The sequence below is a fragment of the Ursus americanus genome, chromosome 20 (genome assembly GCF_024610735.1).
Source record: "Ursus americanus isolate L20-20 chromosome 20, mUrsAme1.1.p, whole genome shotgun sequence".
In the NCBI taxonomy this organism is placed as follows: domain Eukaryota; kingdom Metazoa; phylum Chordata; class Mammalia; order Carnivora; family Ursidae; genus Ursus; species Ursus americanus.
In genome coordinates, this window is record NC_142146.1 from 37,566,600 (window position 1) to 37,587,635 (window position 21,036).

The 21,036-nt window shown below is 42.7% G+C and overlaps 1 protein-coding gene across 2 annotated transcripts in view; it reads left to right on the forward strand.

The window, feature by feature from the left end:
* Positions 1-9,621: 9,621 nt before the first annotated feature.
* Positions 9,622-21,036, forward strand: part of RASA2 (RAS p21 protein activator 2) — a 117,845-nt gene continuing 106,430 nt past the window's right edge. For both annotated transcript variants that reach the window (XM_045791896.2, XM_045791897.2), the window contains exon 1: positions 9,622-9,793. In XM_045791896.2, coding sequence (XP_045647852.1) covers positions 9,661-9,793 — 133 coding nt within the window. In that variant the 5' untranslated portion in view covers positions 9,622-9,660. The remainder of the gene's footprint in view (positions 9,794-21,036) is intronic.

Genomic DNA, 21,036 nt, shown 5'->3' on the forward strand with positions numbered 1-21,036 from the left:
GGCACTCTTGGAAATAAATAGTTGGGGAAAAGTTGAATTATTTGGGCGAGTGGAAGGTGGAGGCAAGATCAAGAACTTTGATTTCATGATGTTAATAGGACTTCATGTGTAGCCACAGGCTGATATGGCTGCCTGGAGATTAGATCGTAATAGCAAAAAGGAAAACAACTTGCGACTTTGAAATCAAAGTTTTGTTGCTTCTATAACAACCCACAAAAAACTGAAGATGTTTCAGTCTAGCCCACTACTAGACAATAGTTCTCGACCCATGAACTTCTGCTCTCCCAGCTACCTCTGCCAAAAATGAACTGCTTGTGACATACACAGCCCCAGCCCAGGGGGAGGATTGCAAACCCCAGGCCTGCCTCCTTCCCTTTCTCCTTCCTCGTCTGACTTCTGAGGCGGTGCCTTTTCTCTGCACCTAAGCTTTCTGCAAAGCCCAGGCTCAGCCCAGTATGGTTATGTGGTCTACTCTGGTTTCCCTTGTGGGTTTTAGATTCAGAATTCTGAGCTCATTTATTAGCAGCTTCTCTGAATAGGCCATCTCATTCATTTGCTCACTCATTCATTCATTTATTCATCATTCATCATTCAGTAAGTGCCTTCTATGTTCTTCTGTGTTTTATGTGCACTAAAGAGTCGAAGACAAGTAAAATAATGTCCAGTCTGCGAGAATCTTAGACTCTCTAGGCACCTCATAAAAGTAGAATCATATGGCATTTATCATTTTGTGATTGGCTTATTTCACACGGTATAATACCCTCAAGGTCCAGTCATAGCGTACCATGTGTCAGAATTGCCTTCTTTTCTGGGGTGCCTGGGTGACTAAGTCAGTTAAGCGTCCGACTCTTGATTTTGACTCAGGTCATGATCTCAGGGTCATGAGATTGAACCCTGCATTGGGCTGCATGCTCAGCAGGGAGTCTGCTTGAGATTCTCTCTCCCTCCTCCCTTGCCCCACCCCCTACTCAAGCACTCTGTCTCACAACTAACTAACTAAGTAAATAAATAAATAAAAGAAATGAAATCTTGAAAAAATAATTACCTTTCTTTTTAAGGCTGAATAATATTCCATTATATGTATATACCACATTTTGCTTATCCATTCATCAGTAATAGACACTTAGATTGGTTCCACATTTTGACTATTGTGAATAATGCTGCTATGAACATGGGTGTACAAATCTCTTCAAGACCCTGCTTTCAATTCTTTTGGGGTACATATCTAGATGCAGAATTGCTGGATCATATAGTTTGATTTTTTAACACCCATAAGGACTTCTTTTTTATAGACAAAATGAACTGTAATGGTTTAAGTCACTTTCTGACAATTTTCCTGTCACTTGCAGCCCAAAGCCTCCTAACTGGTTGATAGGGCATAGGGTGGGGAGGAAACCTTAGACAGAGGGAGGAGGTGGAGTACTGCAGATCTGCAGAGAACCACCTGGCACATTTAGGGCACCACAAAGGGCTCAGCATATCAGCACGTAAAGTGCAGGAATGTATCCGTTGCATCTGTTGTTGAAATGACAGAAGGCATCCTAGCTAGTTTAAGCAGGAAAGAAATGCATTAAAGGTGCTGAGTAAGTAAGAATCTCTTGGAGGGTCAGAGAGTCACGTTGGAACATTTTTCATCCAAGAACAACACCCAAGTTGCACATCTGGTCAGCACACGGGCTCCGTGGTTCACACAGGGTATGGTGGCCCAGGCCTTTATCTCTACCGCCTGACGTCTTTCTGCTGTGCCTTGCCGCCTTCACCAGCGATGTCTTCGTCTTCTTCCTATTTCTCTCCTCTGAATTTAAGTCTCTCATGGCTGTAGCTCCCGGGGGGGGGGGGGGACTCTGTCATGTGTATGCATCCCAGTTTCCAGAGAGATTTTGACCTTGAGAAATCTCAACATGTTGTTCTGAGCATGGTTCAAATTCAGTAGGAAAGAGTGCTATGATTGAGTGGCGGTGTGTGCCGTGGGTATGAGAAAGGGAGATCTGGGAGCTTGTTAGGGACTGAAAGTCTGTGCCCCCCACCTCCACTCTTACGTTGAAGCCCTAAAGCCCCATTGTGGCTGTACTTGGAGACAGGGCCTTAAAGGAAATAATTCAGGTTAAATGAGGTCATAAGAGCAGGGCCTCGATCATTATAGTGTCCTTATAAGAAGAAATACCAGAGAGTTCATCTCCCTCTCCACATGAACACATCAAAGAAAGGCCATGTGAGGACATAGCAAGAAGAACCATCTGAAAGCCAGGAAGAGAGCTGTTACCAGAAACTGAATCGACCAGAACCTTGATCTTGGACTTCTAGCCTCCAGAACTGCGAGAAAATACATGTCTGTTGTTTAAGCCGCCCAGCCTGTGGTACTGTGTTACGGCAGCTCGGGCTGCCCGCAGAATTGTAGCACATGTCTCATGTGGTCCCCATCGATGCCAGAAAACTTCTTCATTAAAGGTTTTTAGGTGAGAAAATGCTGATTTGCATTCTTGAAAGACAACTCTGGTGGCAAAGTGGGGAGTGGTGGGGCGAGGAATAGACAGGAAGTAGATAGCCTACTTAGGTGTGTCTCAGTAACTCAAGGGCAAGAGGAAGAGAAGCCAGGAGTGACAGTGGAGATGGGAAGAGGATCAATTTGAAAGACATTAAATGGGCAGCATCTACAGGGTTTAGTTATCGAACATGAAAGACAAGGAGGAAGAGGACAGAGTAATGACTCACCCGTTTCTGGCTTGGGCAGCTGGGATAGGCAAAGATACAATTCATCCAGGTGAAATATGGAAGGAGGAAGAGATATGGGGAGAAAAATAAGTTCACTTTTACAAAAATCTCAAGTATAGGGGCGCCTGGGTGGCTCAGTGGGTTAAGCGTCTGCCTTTGGCTCAGGTCATGATCCCAGGGTCCTGGGATCAAGTCCTGTATCAGGCTTCCTGCTCAGTGGGGAGCCTGCTTCTCCCTCTCCCTCTCCCTCTGGCCCTCCCCCCTGCTTGTGCTCTCTCTCTCTTGCTCGCTCGGTCTCTCTCTCAAATAAATAAAAATCTTTTTAAAAAAACCTCAAGTATCACCCCAGAAGATACTCATTAATGATATGGGAACACAGTGACTTTACAAGGGACAAATCTGACAGATTTGTCCATGCTAACCAAGGAATCAAAGTTAACATCGCCAGTAATGGGATAGGTGGTCGCTGTGAGCTTCCTGGTAAGATGTACTGAGAAGAACTGAGCTTTGCTTATGCGGTTATTCCTGCCCAAAAGGCAGAATACAGATTGAGGGACATTCTGCAATATAACTAGTCTGCACTGCTCAAAAATATCAAGCTTGTGAAAGACAAGGAAAAACTGAAGAACGGTCCCAGATTAAAGGAAAGTAAAGGCACCCAACCACTGAATGCAATAACGATCATTACTGGGGCAGTTGGTGAAATTCGAAGAAAGGATATAGACAAGCTCACATATTGTACCAGTGTTAATTCCCTAAGTTTGATAACTGTGCTGGTTCTTGTAAAGAACTCTTGTTTTGGGGAAATACACACTGAAGTATTTAGGGGTAGTGGGGCCACATATTCTTTATGGGCGCTGGTGGCAAAGCAAAAGAGTGAATATTTTTAAATGTTAACATTTGGAGACTTGGGAAAAGGGTATATATAGCCTAAAATTATATTTAAAGAAAAAGTTTTTAAAAATAATACATTTTTGGACTTGACAAATTAGATGTAGGTGGTTATTTGGATTCTGTGTATTTTTTTATTGAATAGGGTTAGCAGTCCTCCTCCATTTCTAGAGAGTTCTTGGCAAATATACCTCGTTTACCTTCAGGCGTCTAACCTTCGCTCTCCCTCTCTGGTGCCTTCGTAGGCCTCTTCTGCCCCTCCCATCCCCGAGAGGCATACACTAGGCAGGCCATCGCTCTGCTGTCCCCAGGAACAGCCCATCGTTCAGCTTCTGAGGTTTCATGAGCCCTAGGGATGAGAGTCCCCTGGACCTAGGACCCTCCTGGAGGGAGCATCCTTCCTCTGCTGTCTGCAGTTATGATGTCCTTCTGTTTCAGTCTCGGGGTTCCAGCCTCATCAACTTATCATCCCCGTGCCTCATGCTCTTAGACTGTCCTCCCTTCAGGAAGTCAGAGAGGGTCTCTGGACTCCACGAGTTGAAGGCCTTCCCCAGCCAGTCCCCTTTAAGGCCCATTTCTTTCTCATGCAGGGTTAGCCTCTCCCTTCTTACTTCCCTAGTGGGACAGAACAGACTGCAGGTGCCTCCTCACACCCTGATATGCGAGATCAGACCCCCTTGCAGGATCTGCAAGAGTCTGGGAGACCTGTTCTGTGGGCTAGATTTAGTATCTGCCCACTCTGGCCTATCACGTGAAGAAGATAGAAAAGCCTCCTGGAAAAGTTTGTTACTGTGCTAGCTGACTGCATCCGTTCAAACCCCCGATATCCTATTTACTAGCTGGCTGACCTGCTGAGGTCTTTTAACCTTTCTGAGCTTAGAGACATTATCGATAAAATAGGCATAACAGCAACGAAAACACCCGTAACAACATCAAGGCACAGGAAGAGCTTGGCACGCGGCACTACTAGCTCTTGTGTTTTGTCAGACGGGGAAATACTTCTCAGAGAAGTTCCCCTGGGCCATGCCTTGTTGCGTCTCTCTCTTTATTGATGTTTCCCCACCCTGAGCTTTGCTTCGAGAAAGGGCTTTGGACCAGCCCTGTAGCCAGCTCCTTGCTATTTCCATCTGACTTCCTTTCTTCTTCCTCGGAGTTTAAAAGAACACAAAAGCACCACCCCACAGTGCTCCCGTGGCCCTGGGGAGGGGACTGAAAGGTGACATCAATCTCCAACTTGCCATGAGTACAGCCAGATGGGTATTAGCACCAGCCTCCTTCGCTGGCCACTGTGTGCCAACCAGGTGAGAGAGAGAGTTCTTGGCCTCAGGAGACCATAACTATGTCTTCAGGGCATGAAAAACAGCTACGCCATGACCTCAGGTCCTCTGGCTTGGTTCTCACCAACTGGCTGGAGCATGTCTCCAGGGTCTACAGTGAAATGACAAATCTGCCCAGACAAATATAGACATCTCTCAAGTGCAGAGTAGCCCATGAAACAAGTACATGATGGCCCGACTTTTCCAATGTTCTTCGCAGACCTAGTGATTCATGAGTCTAAATTGACAAGAAAAGTGCAGGGGAAGTGAAATAGATATGCCATCAAGTTCAAAAGGAGGGAGGCCGAGAGGCTGAAGTCAGACTGGCCTAAAGGCGTAGACTGTCCCATGTTCCAAAATTCAGGCCTTTAGTGTCCTTCTCCAGGAGCTGAGCAAATGTGAAAATATTTTTAATGCAAGAGCTGGAGGCTTTAGGGTAAAGACTTATCCATGTTTTTGGTTTTTTTTTTTGTTTTGTTTTGTTTTTTTTTGTTTTTTTTAAGATTTTATTTATTTATTTGACAGAGATAGAGACAGCCAGTGAGAGAGGGAACACAAGCAGGGGGAGTGGGAGAGGAAGAAGCAGGCTCATAGCAGAGGAGCCTGATGTGGGGCTCGATCCCGTAACGCCGGGATCACGCCCTGAGCCGAAGGCAGACACCTAACCACTGTGCCACCCAGGCGCCCCTTGTCCATGTTTTTGGACACATCCTTGTTATAGCCCTGTTTGGTCTTAAGGTAAAATGTTAAAGGTACGCTTTGAATATTTTGCAAAATACCCTGAATATTTAACTTCTCACCTCACCTTCCTCTACTCCGACTTTATCCAAAAGAAAAGTGCGAATTGGACTTAGAGGCTGCTTGTGCAATGCAGCTGAGTGCAGAAAGCTTTATATACAAGCAGTACTCTAATGACAGGAATGAGGAAATCAAGTCATCAATGACCAAAAGAACTTGCCTTCCCACCCGTCCACCGGAAACAGTTATGCCTCATGAGTGTACAGACCTATGAAAACGATCCACATTTAAATATTTAAAAGTAAGCATATTTCTCTTCCCCGACTCACCAGAAAGAAGGCAATTAATAACTCAGGATCAGGAGACACCCCTCACATTGCCATGTTATAGGTTGGTGGGTGCTGATTCAAAACAATGCTATCGACAAGTTCTGAAATTAGTTTCTAGCTGCAGGACATATTCTTATTAAGAGGCAATGCAGTTTCCCTACCTCAGCCACCATGAAGCAAGCCAACTCATGGGTGAAAATGACAATGGGTTAAAAGCTGGTGAAGAAATAGGAAAAGACATAGTAGTGAATGGTTGCTCATCAGAATGGAGGGGGTAGAGATAGGAGTGATGGCCTTTAAACACATTCATTAATAATTTGAGGAAGGAAGTGAAGTGCAAGTTTGTGTATGATGCAATATTGTTCCAGTTGCAAAACATCATGAAGAAATGAGAGGAACTCTAGATGAATTTAAAACACAGGGTAAGGGCAATAAAGGGAGGGAGATGGGACAGACTTCTTGTAATTGTACTGTGAGTAAATTTTATTAGTCTTTATAAAACTTTATTTCCTGAACATTTTACATTAAGGAAACACTGATTCTGCTAAAGATCCCTGCAAAGCAGGCCAGTATCAGTAAAGGAATATTAACATCCTTAAATATTTACTCAGAATTAAAATAATTAGGAATGATTCCGGATGGAGAAAAAAATGGAGTTTTTGGGTCTTAGTGAAACATTAAGATAATTCTGAAACCTGCAACAGGAAGACTGGGGGGGGGGGAAAGTGGAGTGTCACTTCATGTAAAATTGCCTTCATACCTTTATTAACAATTTAGTAATAGAGTTATGGACTTGGCGTTACGCTAGTGAAAAAGAAGGGAAATGAGGAGAATCTGGTATGGATATTGATAGTTTAGTTTTTGGATATTGATATTTTGTTTATCTATTTATTTTTTGAAGATTTTATTTATTTGTTAGAGCAAGCAAGCGAGTGCAAGCAAGCACAAGCAGGGGGGAGCAGCAGGCAGAGGGAGAAGCAGGCTCCCCACTGAGCAAGGAGTCCAATGCAGGACTCAATCCCAGGACCCTGGGATCATGACCTGAGCAGAAGGCAGACGCTTAACTGGCTGAGCCACCCAGACATCCCTTGGATATTGATATTTTAAAAAAAGAAACAAACCTTTAAACACCAGCTTTTAATTTCTAATTATAGGCTCCTACTAAAGTTTCTGGGTCCTATTTTAATCATTCGGACAGGTATGATAATGAGTAATAGATAGAAAAATCGAATTTTCAAAACAGGAAAGCTTCAAGTCTACCGAATGGAGAAAGTAAGTGAACTAATATGATTCAATCCACTCATTCAACAGATATTTTATTGAGGGAGTTAGAAACTAATCCTGGCAAGAGATAAACAAGTACACAGATACATAATGCTCTGCAGAAAATGATCAATGCCACAAAAAGGTACAAATAAGAACCTCTGTCTGTGAGGAAAAGAGACACATGGATGGGAAGGCAGGAAGAAGGTCACTCCTAGAGGGCTGGTGGGAAAAGTGGCTCAGTGTGGCTGGAGCTACAAGGAGTTAGATAGGCTGGGCCCAGTCTCAACCCTGAGCACTTGCCTGAGAAATCTGAACTTTATTTTCTGGTTGTTTATAGCACTCTTTGTGACCTGTAGTGCCGTTTGCTTGATGGCTGAAGGGATGAATGAAGCCATTGATATATTTTGAGCAGACCAAGTGACAAACTCCAATTTTTGCTTTAGGAAGATTAAGTGGCATGTGTAGGAGGAATGAGAGAGATGAGAGTTCTATTATAAGAGTTCCAGTCAAGAGCATGAGGTGACATTTACTGTGTTAATCCTACTACGTGCCCAGGATTCTACCAGATGCTTCACACACATACTCTCAATAATTATTTCATCCTGATAGTAACCCTTTGAAGAAGGAAGAAGAAGTATAGCATTCCCATTTTATTGTTAAGAAACAGGTTCAGAGGGGTTGAGGAATTTGCTCAATGCCACACGTGTAAGAGTGGTCGAACTAGGCTCCAAAGCAAGTCTGTCTGCCTCATAAGCTCATGCCTTTTTCAAAACAAAAAACAAAAAACCCATAACATGTTGACACTACTCAAGTAAGGGTGAATTTAACAAGTACAATGACAGGGAATGAAAAGGAAAGAAGAAAGAGAAGCAATTTTGGCAGAATCAGAAGTGTGTGGCAGCTGAAAACAGACAGGGACAAGGGATTAGAAAACGAGTCAAAGTTTCTAGCCCGGATAACAGACTATGGCTGTGAACTCAGATTTGCAAAGGAAGATAGCGAGTTCATTTTGGGGCTTTTTGTTTGCCATGACAGCAAAACATCCAAATAAGAGGACATAGGTCCATCTTCTCCCACAAGTGTAAAAATCCCTGAGAGGTCCCCCGCAGCACACATGGAAATGGCAGCATCACTCCTCAGTGACAGACACAGACTAAGGCCATTCTTCCTGGCTGTCCAGCCTTTGCACAAGTGACTTCTCCTCCTTGGCACATTTGTGCCTCTCCCCACTGACCTTCAGTTCACTCCTCAGTGCATTTCCCAGGAAGGCCTTCCCTGACTCTCTAGTTTCCTCATCTTAGGGCTTTTCTCTAGTGCCTCTGTCCTTTTCTGTGTCTGTCCCAGACTGAGTGGCTGGAGGGCTGGGGCTCTCTGAGGTTATCATTAAGTCTGACCCTCAAAAAATATTTGTTGACAGACTGAATGATTCCTATTGTTGCCCTGGAAAACAACTACCCTGCCTATTAAGTCACAGTTTCTTTCCTCTTAGGGCAGTGCAGTTAACAACCTCAAGACCAGGAAATCATCCTTCTCATCTCATACCAGGGTATTATTCATGCAGTTTACTCACTGTGAAGAGTTCCCTTGAAATAAAGCTAACAACTAGTCAAAGATTTACGAACGTCCTAGCGTCAATCAACTTTTTAGCAAGCCCCCTGATGGGGGCGGGAGGGGATGGGACCCGATCCCTCTTCCCTCTGTTTCCGAAATACACAAGCGGTGGTAAGAGCTTCAGAATTTTTCCATGGGAGGATCTCCCGTGCTGCTCTCATGTTGTAATTGGGGGCTATGATTCTTTTTTTGAACCAGCTTTTGCAGAGCAGTGTTCTTACTTAAAAGTGAAGATCCGTGTGTGTGGTCGTGTGGCTTGCGGGTGGGGAGCATGAGGATGTTATTGGGGGAATCTCTAATACACCTCTTGGCTCTTTTTGAATAAGGTAGTTTTGAGGTCTCTCAACTGTCAAATTCCATTCTGTTTTCTTTCCACAGGGAGTTCCCTTGAGCGTTAGAAGCTGTGGAAGTCGGCTTGTGGTGGGGAGCCTAATTCCCAGAAGCATTTGGGGATCTCGAGAGGGCTGGGGTTTTCCCTCGTGGGGTTTCAGGGCTGCTCAGAGCCACGACTTGGAGCCGCACTTGTCTAGCGCCTGGGCTTTTATGGGGCAAAGAGCAGGAAAGCCAGGACTTCGGTTCGCGCCTGGGCGGCTGAGGGTGAGGGTGGGGGTGGGGTGGGGGACGGGCGGCGACTGCAGGGACCCGGGTGGGGCGGGGGCGGGACAAGCGGGGCGGGGCGAGCCAGTCTGAGGCCCGGAGGCGGGGCCACGCGCGGCTCGCCCCAGCCCAGGCCGCCGCTGGGCTCCGCCTCGCCGGCTACGCAGGCGGCGGGGCTGCGGCACGGGCCGGGCGGCACCATGGCGGCGGCGGCGCCTGCTGCTGCGGCGGCTTCTTCCGAGGCGCCGGCGGCGACTGCGACGGCTGAGCCCGAGGCCGGGGACGGGGACAGTCGAGAAGTCCGAGTGCTGCAGAGCCTGCGGGGCAAGATCTGTAAGCAGGGGCCGGGCTGAAGGGACCCACCCGGCGGCGGCGGCCGCCGCCGCGGGGCTGAGGGGGCGGCGGGCGCGCGGGGGTGGCGGCACCGAGCCGTGCTGGGATCGCGGGGCGAAGAGGGGACCTGGGCAGACGATGCCCGGGGCCCGTGCCGGGGCCGGGCGAGGCGCGCGGGTGAGGCTGGAAGGGGGGTGTGTTGGGGGAGGCGTCGCCTCGACGGGGCGGCGTGGGCTGGGGCTGTCCTTGTCCGGAGGGAGTGGAGAGCCGGGAATTTGCGTGGAGGGGGCGCCCTGAGCAGCGCCGGCCTGAGGGGCTCGGCTTTGGGGCGCGGCCTGGACGTGGGGACGCCCCAGCCGGGGGCGGAGGCCGGGGGCGTGAGCCGGGGGCGTGAGGAGTTTCCGGCCGCCCTGGGACGCAGGCCTCCGGGCGGTGCGGGCGCCGGGGAGCGGCTCCGAGGTGGGAGCGGAGCGGTAATTACGGGAGGCGCGGCCGGAGGAGGAGGAGGAGGAGGGCGGGGAAGTGGGGCTGGCCCGAGGGGAGGGGGCTGCCTGCTTCCTGGGCTCAAGAGCCTGTGCGAGGTTGAAAAAGGCGCCCTGAGCTGGAGGAAACAGGCCGCCCTGGGACTCTGGTGACCGCCGCTCGGGGTGTTCGCAAGTGAGCGCGCCGGGAGGGGCTCGGGCCCGGACACCTGTACTCGCCCCACCTCGCTGCGGCGGGGACTTGGATCGAGAGACAGTGTGACTGACAGGGACTTAAGACAGGATGTAGTGGCTTCCTGTGAGCAGGTCTCAAAACACAGTCATCCAGCCCGCACTTAACCCACTTAATTCCTTTCCTTCTCGTGCATTTGTTACTTTTGTGAGTGAGCCATATTAGCTGACTTAATACAAAATTTTTGCTCAGAAGCTCTGAGCGTTACAATAGACCATTTGAATTCGGTCATTTGGACATTTGTTTTTAAAAAGTGACTGGGAGTCAGAGTTACAATTTTTTCACAGTAGTTTATTCAGAGGAAACGCCTTTTTTTTTTTTTTTGCTATTTGTAAGATATATCAATAAAACTTATTTTTGCTTTTGTCAAAAATCATTTTTCTTTATTCAGTATTCTCAGAATGGAAATGTGCTTCATCTTTCAGGTAAATAACCCTTAGTAAGAGGAGTACTTTTTACTTTGTAAGAAGAAAATCGAATATATATTGCAATAAAATGGCTAACAATGCTCTTTGTTGCACAGGATGTGAAATTTTCCTCTTCCTGAATAGTGATATTAATTGAGCTTGGATTCTCTCCCTTTCCTCTTTTCAAGTTGCTCCCCTCTTCAAGTACTGAGATTTTATTAAATCTCAGAGGCTGTTATGTTAAATTTTCTCATTTTTTTGTTCCCAGAAGTAGTCCTAGGCAACTTAAGATCTTGAGTACAGTTCTCAAAACCTGGAAAATGACATCAGAGAAATAGATCTTGTCTATATCTAAGTTCCCAATATTAAAATTACTTTCTAGGGTATAAAATCTTTTCAAAATTCAGATTAAGTCTTATATTTAATATTTACATATATCTAATTTAACATTTGGGAAAACTATAAATGGGCCAGAGTTGCCCCCTTGATCTAATTTTCCAAATTTTACCACTTTTACGTTTTAGTGTCACTTGATGCTATGCACTGTCCAGTGGAGCCTCACTGATTTATAGAGCTGCAGGTTATACTATGGAACATACATACATCTTGGAATTGAGAGTTAGGGTTGGGCTGTTTCCAGAAGGATTTAGCAGCCCTGCACCTTTACCTACTCCATAGCAAAGATACCACAATAGGAGATGTCACTGTGAGTGAAACTCAGACCTACAAATACAAAAACACAACTTTGTTTCTGTGCCTTAGAACAATCCCACTACCCAGATTTGGAGATTGATCATCCAGTTGCTGGGAATGATACTACCACTTTACCCATAGTGGGGTATCATATTTGTTATTTCAGTCAGTTTCTTGCTTTTGGAATTGCTTGGCTTATAGCTCTGGTCACTGAGTATGTGGTTTTTAGAAAAAAATGTATTAGGATACTTATATATGAAGCTTTTCCTCACCTCCCTGTCCATTTCTTTGCCCTTCTTTTAGCTGGTATAATCCAGAGTTGGTTGACCTTCAGAACCCTGTGAAGAGATGCCTTTTTCTGTTTCCCTGAAACTGACATGTGTGTTTTACAGGGTGGGGGCTGGAGGGCTGGAGGAGTCATTAGCAGGTGCTAAAGTCACAGAAATGGGATGGTGGTGATTCTGACAATGAAGATACTAAGCAGCTTGAGGGTGTGGGTAACCAGGTCAGCTTTCCTTTTCACCATACTGGGATACCTCAGAGGAAAGCCTGATAGTACCCACTAGACTGGAGATGTGCTGGGAGATTTCAGACTGCTGTTTGAGATCCTCTAATCTCGGGAGTTAGAGCTCCATAGGGCTCAAAGTGAGCCTCAAAGGAACATCCTTTTTTGTAGAGCGATAGGACCCTTCAACTCCAAATCCTCCCAGCAAAAAGTGAGGATGGATTGGATTTATTTATCTTTAAAGTCCTAGAGATAATAGTCTACAGTCTTCTTTAGGGGTTTCATTCCAGTATTTGTTAATTTTATTATATCCTTCACAAGGTGAAATAACCAGATCGACAGATTGGAAACCCACTTTGTGGTCAGTTTCAATCAACTAACATTAGCAAATCCAGTGTTGCTGACAATATTTTGTCTTCTATGCTGATCCTCAATTCCCTGAGGTCGTTTTAGTGCCCTAGGAAACCATGGCCATTCCAAATGGTCAGCTTCCCTAATATTTAAGAGGCAGGTATGGTTGTTGAAGTCCTAGAGTTGTTGAATGAACTCTTGATAAAGGAAATTAAGTTACTACAGACTCCATCCTTTGGTGTGAACTGCCATGCAGTGAGTGGCCGGTATGCTTAGTACCTGAAGCACTTTTGCATTGCCCCCCACCCCAACACCCCACATACAAGCTAAAGAGAGGGATTGGAACTTTCTTCTTTGTACATTCAAGCTTCATGCTGTTATTTTACAGTGTCTTTTTGGTTAGGGCCTTTTGTTAAGTTTGCTTTTATCTAATGAAATTAGTTTGTAATCAGAATGTAGGAATGTTGCTGAAAGAGCCCATGCCACCTTGTTCCTGGGTTTACCTGCTCAGGGGAGACCAGAATCTGAGGATTGGTCTCCTCAGATTGGTACGCCAGCCAGATCTGAGGATTCGTTTGAATATTGAGATGTCCAGTACAGTGTGAGATCTGTGGGATCATGATGTGTCCCAGAACACACTTGGTCTCCTTGGTATCTCTAGACTGAATGATATAGGGCTTTTTGGGAAAGTAGGATCTGTGGGGTCTGGTTAAGGGCTTGAGTTTAGAAGCTTGGTCAGGTTAGTTACCTGAATTTCTTCTTTTAATTTCCAACTGTTAACCTTTTTGTGCCTCTGTATTCTTTTTTTTTTTTTTTTTTTAAGATTTTATTTATTTTAGAGAGAGTGCCCATGTGCTGAAACCAGGAGTCGGATGCCTAACTGACTGAGCCACCCAGGCGCCCCTGTGCCTCTGTATTCTTGTTTGTATAATGGATATAATAAAAATACCTATCTCACAAGATTGATTTGAGAATTAAATAAATCCCCTTCTCTAGTCATTTCTCTCCTTCCCCCCAGGGGCTCGGTCAGACATGGACCATCTCTTGGGAAGGAATAAATAGGAGATAAAAATTAATCTTTATCTGATGTTCTTATCAACGCTTACTGGCATTTCCTGGTGTACAAAGCTGATTAAAATCAGAAGGACTGTATTCTGTTTCATACATTGTTAGTTATTAGTCATGTGATTTTAGGCAGCTCGCTTACCTTTTGAGCTTACCTTCCTCATCTTTAAAATGGGAATAATGCTTCATCACTAGCCATTTTGTACTTGTTGTTCCCTCTGCCTGGAAGTGTCTTTTTCCTTTCCTCCACCCCATACGTATGTCAGGGAACTCCTACACATCCTTCAAAAGCCTGCTGCATGTGATCTCCTGACCAAAGCCACCTTTGGGGCGGGGCACCACCACCCCCATCACTGGAGAGAATGTGTTAGGCCCTTGTACTGCTGGGGAGTTGTAATTCCTTGTCCTTATTCTAGCACATTTTATAGAAATTGTTTATTTTCCCCATTAGACTGCAAGCTCTTCCAGGGTAGAAGTTATTCCTTTTTTTTTTTTTTTTTTTTTAAACTATCCCACTGTCAGCATAATGCCTGGGACATAATAGGCCTTTAGAAAATGCCCTACTTCTCACTATGTTATCCTGAGGAGGATTTGAAATACTAGATGTGAAACTGTTTTGTAAATTTTACGGATAAACTAGAAGATGATAGTATTGTTGAAAGAAAACTTCATGGGTCTGTGACAGGAAGTTCATCCCTTTCAAAATCACAGTGCCAATTGAGCTTATGTTTGAACGGATTCCAAAGTTGCCTCATTAGGAAAAGGATTACATTTTTCTAAATGCATGAGTGCTTATTATTAGGATATTTGAATATCGTTACCTGACTGTATTCCATGAATATTGTTACTAATTGGTCCTGGACCTGGAAAAGAAAAATCTCATAATTGTGCTTGATACAGTAAATGTTTTATTTGTCATGGAAGGTTGGAATTTTTTAGTAGTAAGGTATTAATCAAGACATTTTATTGATCCTGCAATAGAATTGAGAGAGATTAAAAAGTTTATTCATGCTAAGAATTTATTACTATCAGATATTTGAAATTAGATGAGTTATTTAATAAATTAATAGAGGGAAAGATTGCTTGAAGGTTTGTTCATACTAAGAATTCATTATTGTCAAAAATTTGAAATGAGATGATGAGTTATTTAGGAGCGAGGAAGAATCCGTCTTTCAGATGGATAGAAATGAGAGAAAAGAGTTCTTTGTAAAAGTTCACAGAGCAGTCTGCTAATCATTTGCTCTGAGGAAGACAGGAGGTAAACCTCAATGAGTTCATAGAGTTGTTGTTTTTTTCTTTTCTTTCTTTTTTTTTTTTAACTTAGAACTCTTTGAATAGCTTCTAAGAGACTGTGGAACTAATGTAGCTGAAATAAAACTATCGTTTTATCCTTTAATCTTAGATGCCAATCCTATTTCCTTTTTAATGTGCTTTATGAGATTATTTGACAATAATATCAGATTACATGTTTTATTTACTAATAAAGTTCTGTTCTCTTTTAAGAGCTGCTGACAGTTTTGTTGTACAGTCATCACTTAATGTAAATTAAGACACTTCATATTATTAAGAAATTTTTTATGATTTGCCTTTGGTTTTGTGTGTTATCTCAGTCATCAAAAATCAGTAGCTAAAATAATATGCTTTATGATGTTATACCAATGTACATGCAAACATCGATGAACAATAATTGACAAATTTGTTATTGTGGACTTCGTTCTAGGAATATCATTAATGACAGAATGACTTTGGGCAAATCCTTTAACTTTGCCCAAAGACTCCCTATTTTTTCACTTGTGAAATGAGAGGTTTGGATGTGGTCTTTAACATCCCTTCTAGCACTAAGTCTTAGTTGCTTTTTAAATTGAGCCATTTGCTTTAAGACATTACATCAGATGCTTTTATTTTAATACTAAAATGTTTTTCCTATGTCTGTTTTGTATAAGATGCACGGTTTGAAATACTTTTCCAAGATTTTAGGTAATTTGAATCTTAAAAAAATTTTTTTCTGTGGCTATTAACTTATTCAACAGTACATAATATCTGAGTGTCTGTTAGGACATTAGCCCCCTGCACTGTGAATTGAGCCTAGGCTGTGAATGGGATGTTTTTGGAAAAGCTCTTACTAGTTTATCCTTCAATCTGTACTAAACAGCAGTTGCTTTTAGATACCTGTATTCTTGAGAGAATTGCTGAGGTTTGGAGCTGGAAGATAGGGAACATATTGTGTCCCCTTATTTTACAAATGAAGAATTTGACACTCAGGTATTCCAAGTGTTACACAGTTAATGCCTGTGCCTGTTGAGCACTATTCCATTACTATCAAAGTTCTTTCTGAAATGCTAGGTAGAATGAATTCGTCATTAGTATGAATGTTGCAAATGTCCCACATTTAATATATGAGGATTGTATTGCCTGTAGTAATATATCCAGTAGTAGTAATACATTTTCACTGTGCCATCTACACACTCTCATCTGTTCCTTTTTTTTTTTTTTTAAGATTTTATTTATTTATTTGACAGAGAACACAAGCAGGGGGAGCAGCAGGCAGAGGGAGAGGGAGAAGCAGGCTCCCTGCTGAGTAAGGAGCCCAATGTGGGGCTCGATCCCAGGATCCTGAGATCATAACCTGAGCTGAAGGCAGATGCTTAACCGACTGAGCCACCCAGGCGCCCCTCATCTATTCCTTTTTTTTTTTTTTTTAAGATTTTGTTTATTTGTCAGAGAGAGAGCGTGTGAGGGCACCTACAAGCAGGGGGAGGAGCAAGCGGGGGGAGGAACAAGCAGGGGGAGGAGCAGGCTCTCTGCTGAGCAAGGAGCCTGATATGGGACTGGATCCCAGGACCCCATGATCATGACCTGAGTCCAAGGAAGACGCTTGACTGACTGAGCCACCGAGGGGTCCCTTTTTAAGAACTTTGTGAAGTGGTTAGGATTAGTGATGAAACTGTGCTTGTGACCTAGATGGAGATTGAGCCTGGTTGTTAACCTATTTGTGTCATGCTATAACTCAGCTGTTTTCAGTCCTGACTGCCTATCGATGTCACCTGTGAACTTAAAAAAATTCTGATGCCCAGGCTGTACTCTAGACCCACTGAATCAGAATTTCTGGGGCGGTACTTGGACATCTCTGAGTTTGAAATGTTCCGTAGCGGGGCTCCTGGGTGGCACAGCGGTTAAGCGTCTGCCTTCGGCTCAGGGCGTGATCTCCGCGTTATGGAATCGAGCCCGACATCAGGCTCCTCCGCTATGAGCCTGCTTCTTCCTCTCCCACTCCCCCTGCTTGTGTTCCCTCTCTCGCTGGCTGTCTCTCTGTCGAATGAATAAATAAAATCTTAAAAAAAAAAAAAAAAAGAAATGTTCCATAGGGAGTGATAATGGACCCCTAAGATGGAGAACCTCTGCCTTTGCCAGTTGAACAGACTAGCCACAAACTACCCGAGTGTTAGCAACCTGCTGTGCATGACCATTTCTATTTATGTATGTATGTATGTATGTATGTATGTATGAATGAGACAGAGAGAGAGTGTGGGTGAGCTCTGGGGGGGGGAGGGGTGGGGGTAGAGAGAGAGGGAAAGAATCTTTTTTTTTTTTTTTTTAAGATTTTATTTATTTGACAGATAGCCAGCGAGAGAGAGGGAACACAAGCAGGGGGAGTGGGAGAGGAAGAACCAGGCTCTCAGCAGAGGAGTCTGATGTGGGGCTCGATCCCAGGACCCCAGGATCACGCCCTGAGCCGAAGGCAGATGCTCAACGACTGAGCCACCCAGGTGCCCCGAGAGGGAAAGAATCTTAAGCAGGCTCCACTCGGGGCTCAGTCTCACAACCCTGAGATCATGACCTGTGCTGAAATCAAGAGTCAGCCGCTTAACCAACTGATCCACCCAGGAGCCCCTGTGTGTGACCATTTAAAGAGTACCAGTAGAAAGTGTGGTGTGATCACAGGGAGTTTTATTTGATTATTTTTTTAAAAAGATTTATTTATTTATTTGTTTGATTAGATAATACCAAGTACCTGGTACAAAACTGAAAAGGTACAAAAGAGTATACATTTAAAAGTAAGTTTTCTTACTTTTGTTGCCCCTAGCTGTTATTCCCTCTCCACTAGCAAGCATTACCAGTTTCTTGTCTGTGCTTATGGAGATTATTTAAATATTTACAAACATAAGTGTAGGAGTATTGATCTCTCTGACCAACATACAAATTGTAGCAAAATATATACGTTGTTTGCCTCTTTTTTTTTTTGCACTTAGCAGTAGTAGCTTGAAGATTTGTGGTATCCGTACGTATGGGGAGCTGCCTCTTTTTTTTTTTTTTAACAGTTGCTTAATATTGCATCATCTGTATATACCACAGTTTATTTAACCAGTCCCCTATTGATGGACATGTAGGTTGTTTCCACTTTTTGCTATTACAAACAGTATTGCAATAAATAACCTTGTTGTTATGTCATTTTTGATATGAGTGCCTGTGTCTGTAGGATAAATTCCTCGATGTTAAATTGATGAATTGGTGTGTACATTTTTATTTTGGAAAGACAGTGCCAAATTGCTTTCCACAGAAACTATAGCAATTTTTGTTCCCATTGGCAATGAATGAATGCCTGTTTCTTTGCTCACATAGTGTGTATTTTAAAACGTCTTGATCTCTACTGGTCTGATGGAAAGGAACATTTGATTCGTAGTTTTAATTTGCACTTCTTCTGAATGAGTTTGAGGATCTCTTCATATTTTTAAGGGCCATTTTTATTTCCTTTTTTTTTAGTGAACTTGTTTATTTTGTTTGTCCTTTTTTTCTATTGGATTATCAGTCTTACTGATTTGTGCAAATGCTTTATGCAATAAGGAAGCTAGCTATTTTTTTTAATGGAAGGATGTTTAAAAATTTAGATGCTTTGGCTGATGCCTGCGTTTATTCTTGAGAAGTTGATTGTGAGATCCAGTGAGGGCAGTCAGTTTATTGGTTTCATCTGCTTATATAATTTCTGATATTAGAAGAGAGATGGAAAAAGAACTTGTTGAGGAAAGATAAGTATTTATAAACAGGAGTTAAGAGACAAATAGTAGATTGTGAGAGAATATTTACAGTAAATCCTATTAACAAAGAGAAAACACTTGCATAATACTTATTCTTTGCCAGATACTGTTTTAAAGCCCTTTAAGCATATTAAATTATTTATTTATTTATTTAAAAATATTTTGGGGCGCCTGGGTGGCTCAGTTGTTAAGTGTCTGCCTTCGGCTCAGGGCTTTCTCCCACCGTTCTGGGATCGAGCCCCACATCAGGCTCCTCTTCTGGGAGCCTGCTGCTTCCTCTCCCATTCCCCCTGCTTGTTTTCACTCTCTCGCTGCCTGTCTCTCTATCAAATAAATGAAATAAATCTTTTTTTTTAAATTATTTATTTATTTATTTATTTATCTGAGAGAGAGAGAGAGCACAAGCCTGGGAGAGAGGCAGAGGGAGAGAGTGAGGGAGAAGCAGACTCCCCGCTGAGCAGGGAGCCTGATGTGGGGCTGGGATCATGTCCTGAACCAAAGGCAGATGCTTAACCGACTGAGCCACCCAGGCGCCCTGGCACATTAAATAATTTCATCCTCATCATAACTCTATAACATTTATTATCCACATTTTACATGTGGGGAAACAGAGGCACAAGAGAGCTAAACCAAGTAACTTGACCAAGATCAAACAGCTAGTGATTGGTGGAGTTGTCATTCAAACTGGGCAGGCTGGCTCCAGGGTCCAACCTCTTGCTCCTAACCTATATGCTGTACTGCCTCTGTATTTGTTAGTGTCCAGAATATATAAAAAGTTCATACAGATTTTAAAAAGGATAAGGGCATTAGAAGAATAAAAGATATGAATAGACATTTCACAGAAAGAGGTAAAAAAGGCCAGTAAACATAAGAAAATACTGGTAAGATTTAATAAAAATCAGGGGAATGCAAATTTTTAAAAGCTATGATTTTGTGAAAAAAGGAAAGCTTGTTAATTTCAGTATTTGGTGGGGGTTTAGGGAAGTAGGTAACTTTCCTCACTGTTGCTATGAACTTAAATGGGTAAAGCAGTGTTGGAGAGCATTTTGGCAAGATCTGTTAAAAATCTAAATGTATATTCCCTATGCATTTCTACTACATATCTACCCTGCAGAAACATTTGGACATTTGCAAAAGAGTTATATATAAAGGTGTTTAATGTTGCCTTGTTGGAGAAACAAACAATAGAGACAACTTAAGTGTGCATTGTAGGAAAATGGCTAAATAATATGTTAAATATTCCATAGCAGCTAAAAAGAATGAGGTGTGTCCAGAGTATGACAGGAAAGAACTTCAAGACTATCATTTGAGTGAAAGGACCAAGTCGTTAGAATGGTATGTGTTTTATCTTTTCTACGTGTTATATGGGAAAACGCACAGAAAGAGGTTTGAAAGGAGATAAAATGTTGGTTACCTCAGTAGTGGACAAAGTGAATTAGCCTTGCTTATAATGGTTTAATTTTCTATAGAGTATTTATATATTAGCTATGTTATGAAAAATGACTATATGTAAATGAATTTGGTACAATTTTAGTCCAAGCTCTCTTGCTCTACGGTTGAAGACTATCCTATCTACAGAAATAAGGGTAGCCAAATGTTAGGCTTGGTAACTTTTTGAATGCCCCGGAAGTAAAGTCAAATTTTCTGTCAGGTTCTTTGGTAACCTTTTATTTTTATAGAATTTCAGACAAAAATTTGTAGGAGCAATATAGTGAAATCCCATATACTTTGCCTGTTTTCACCAATTGTTTTTGTTCAAAAAGTTGACTTTTTAAAAAATTCAGTGTTTCAGAGGAATGAGGTAAAAAGAATAATTTTTATCCTTTAAAATATTATAACACTTGTATGAATGGTGAGGAACCTCTTAGTTTTGAATTTGAACGATTTTATATAAAATTTTCTTAGTGGATAGGGGAAGTGAAAAAAATTTTTGAATATATTTGTTCTTTTCCACGTACTATGTTAGTATACTTTGGAAATTATTTCATTTAATCCAAATTCATGAAAAAGATTGTATGCCAACAAAAAGGTTTTTTTGCTCAGAGTTTAAAAAGTCAGAGCCAGGTTTTCAGAAGGTCTGTAAGTTACCGAGGTCACTGTCCGTTTGTTTTCCTATTTGCCTGTCAGATGGTATATTCAAAAGAACTGATGTGTATATTTCTTTTATCAAGAAGTTGATAATTATCCCTAAATTGGTTATGGTCTAATATAATGGATAGTCAATAAAAGTAGAATGTTGGGATGCTGTAAAAATTTATCTTAAATACTGTTTAGAGAATTTACAAAAAATGTTACTCTTCTCTCTGCCTGACTATGCTCATGTGCTTTTGTCTGTGCATGTAAATGGTTCTCCTAGAACACATAACATGTATATACTTGTACATGCACATTTGTAGGTACAATTTATTTATATCTGGGTGCTACTTTTTTTTTTAAGTACTAGATCATAATGAGTCCCATTTTGCATTTGGGCCA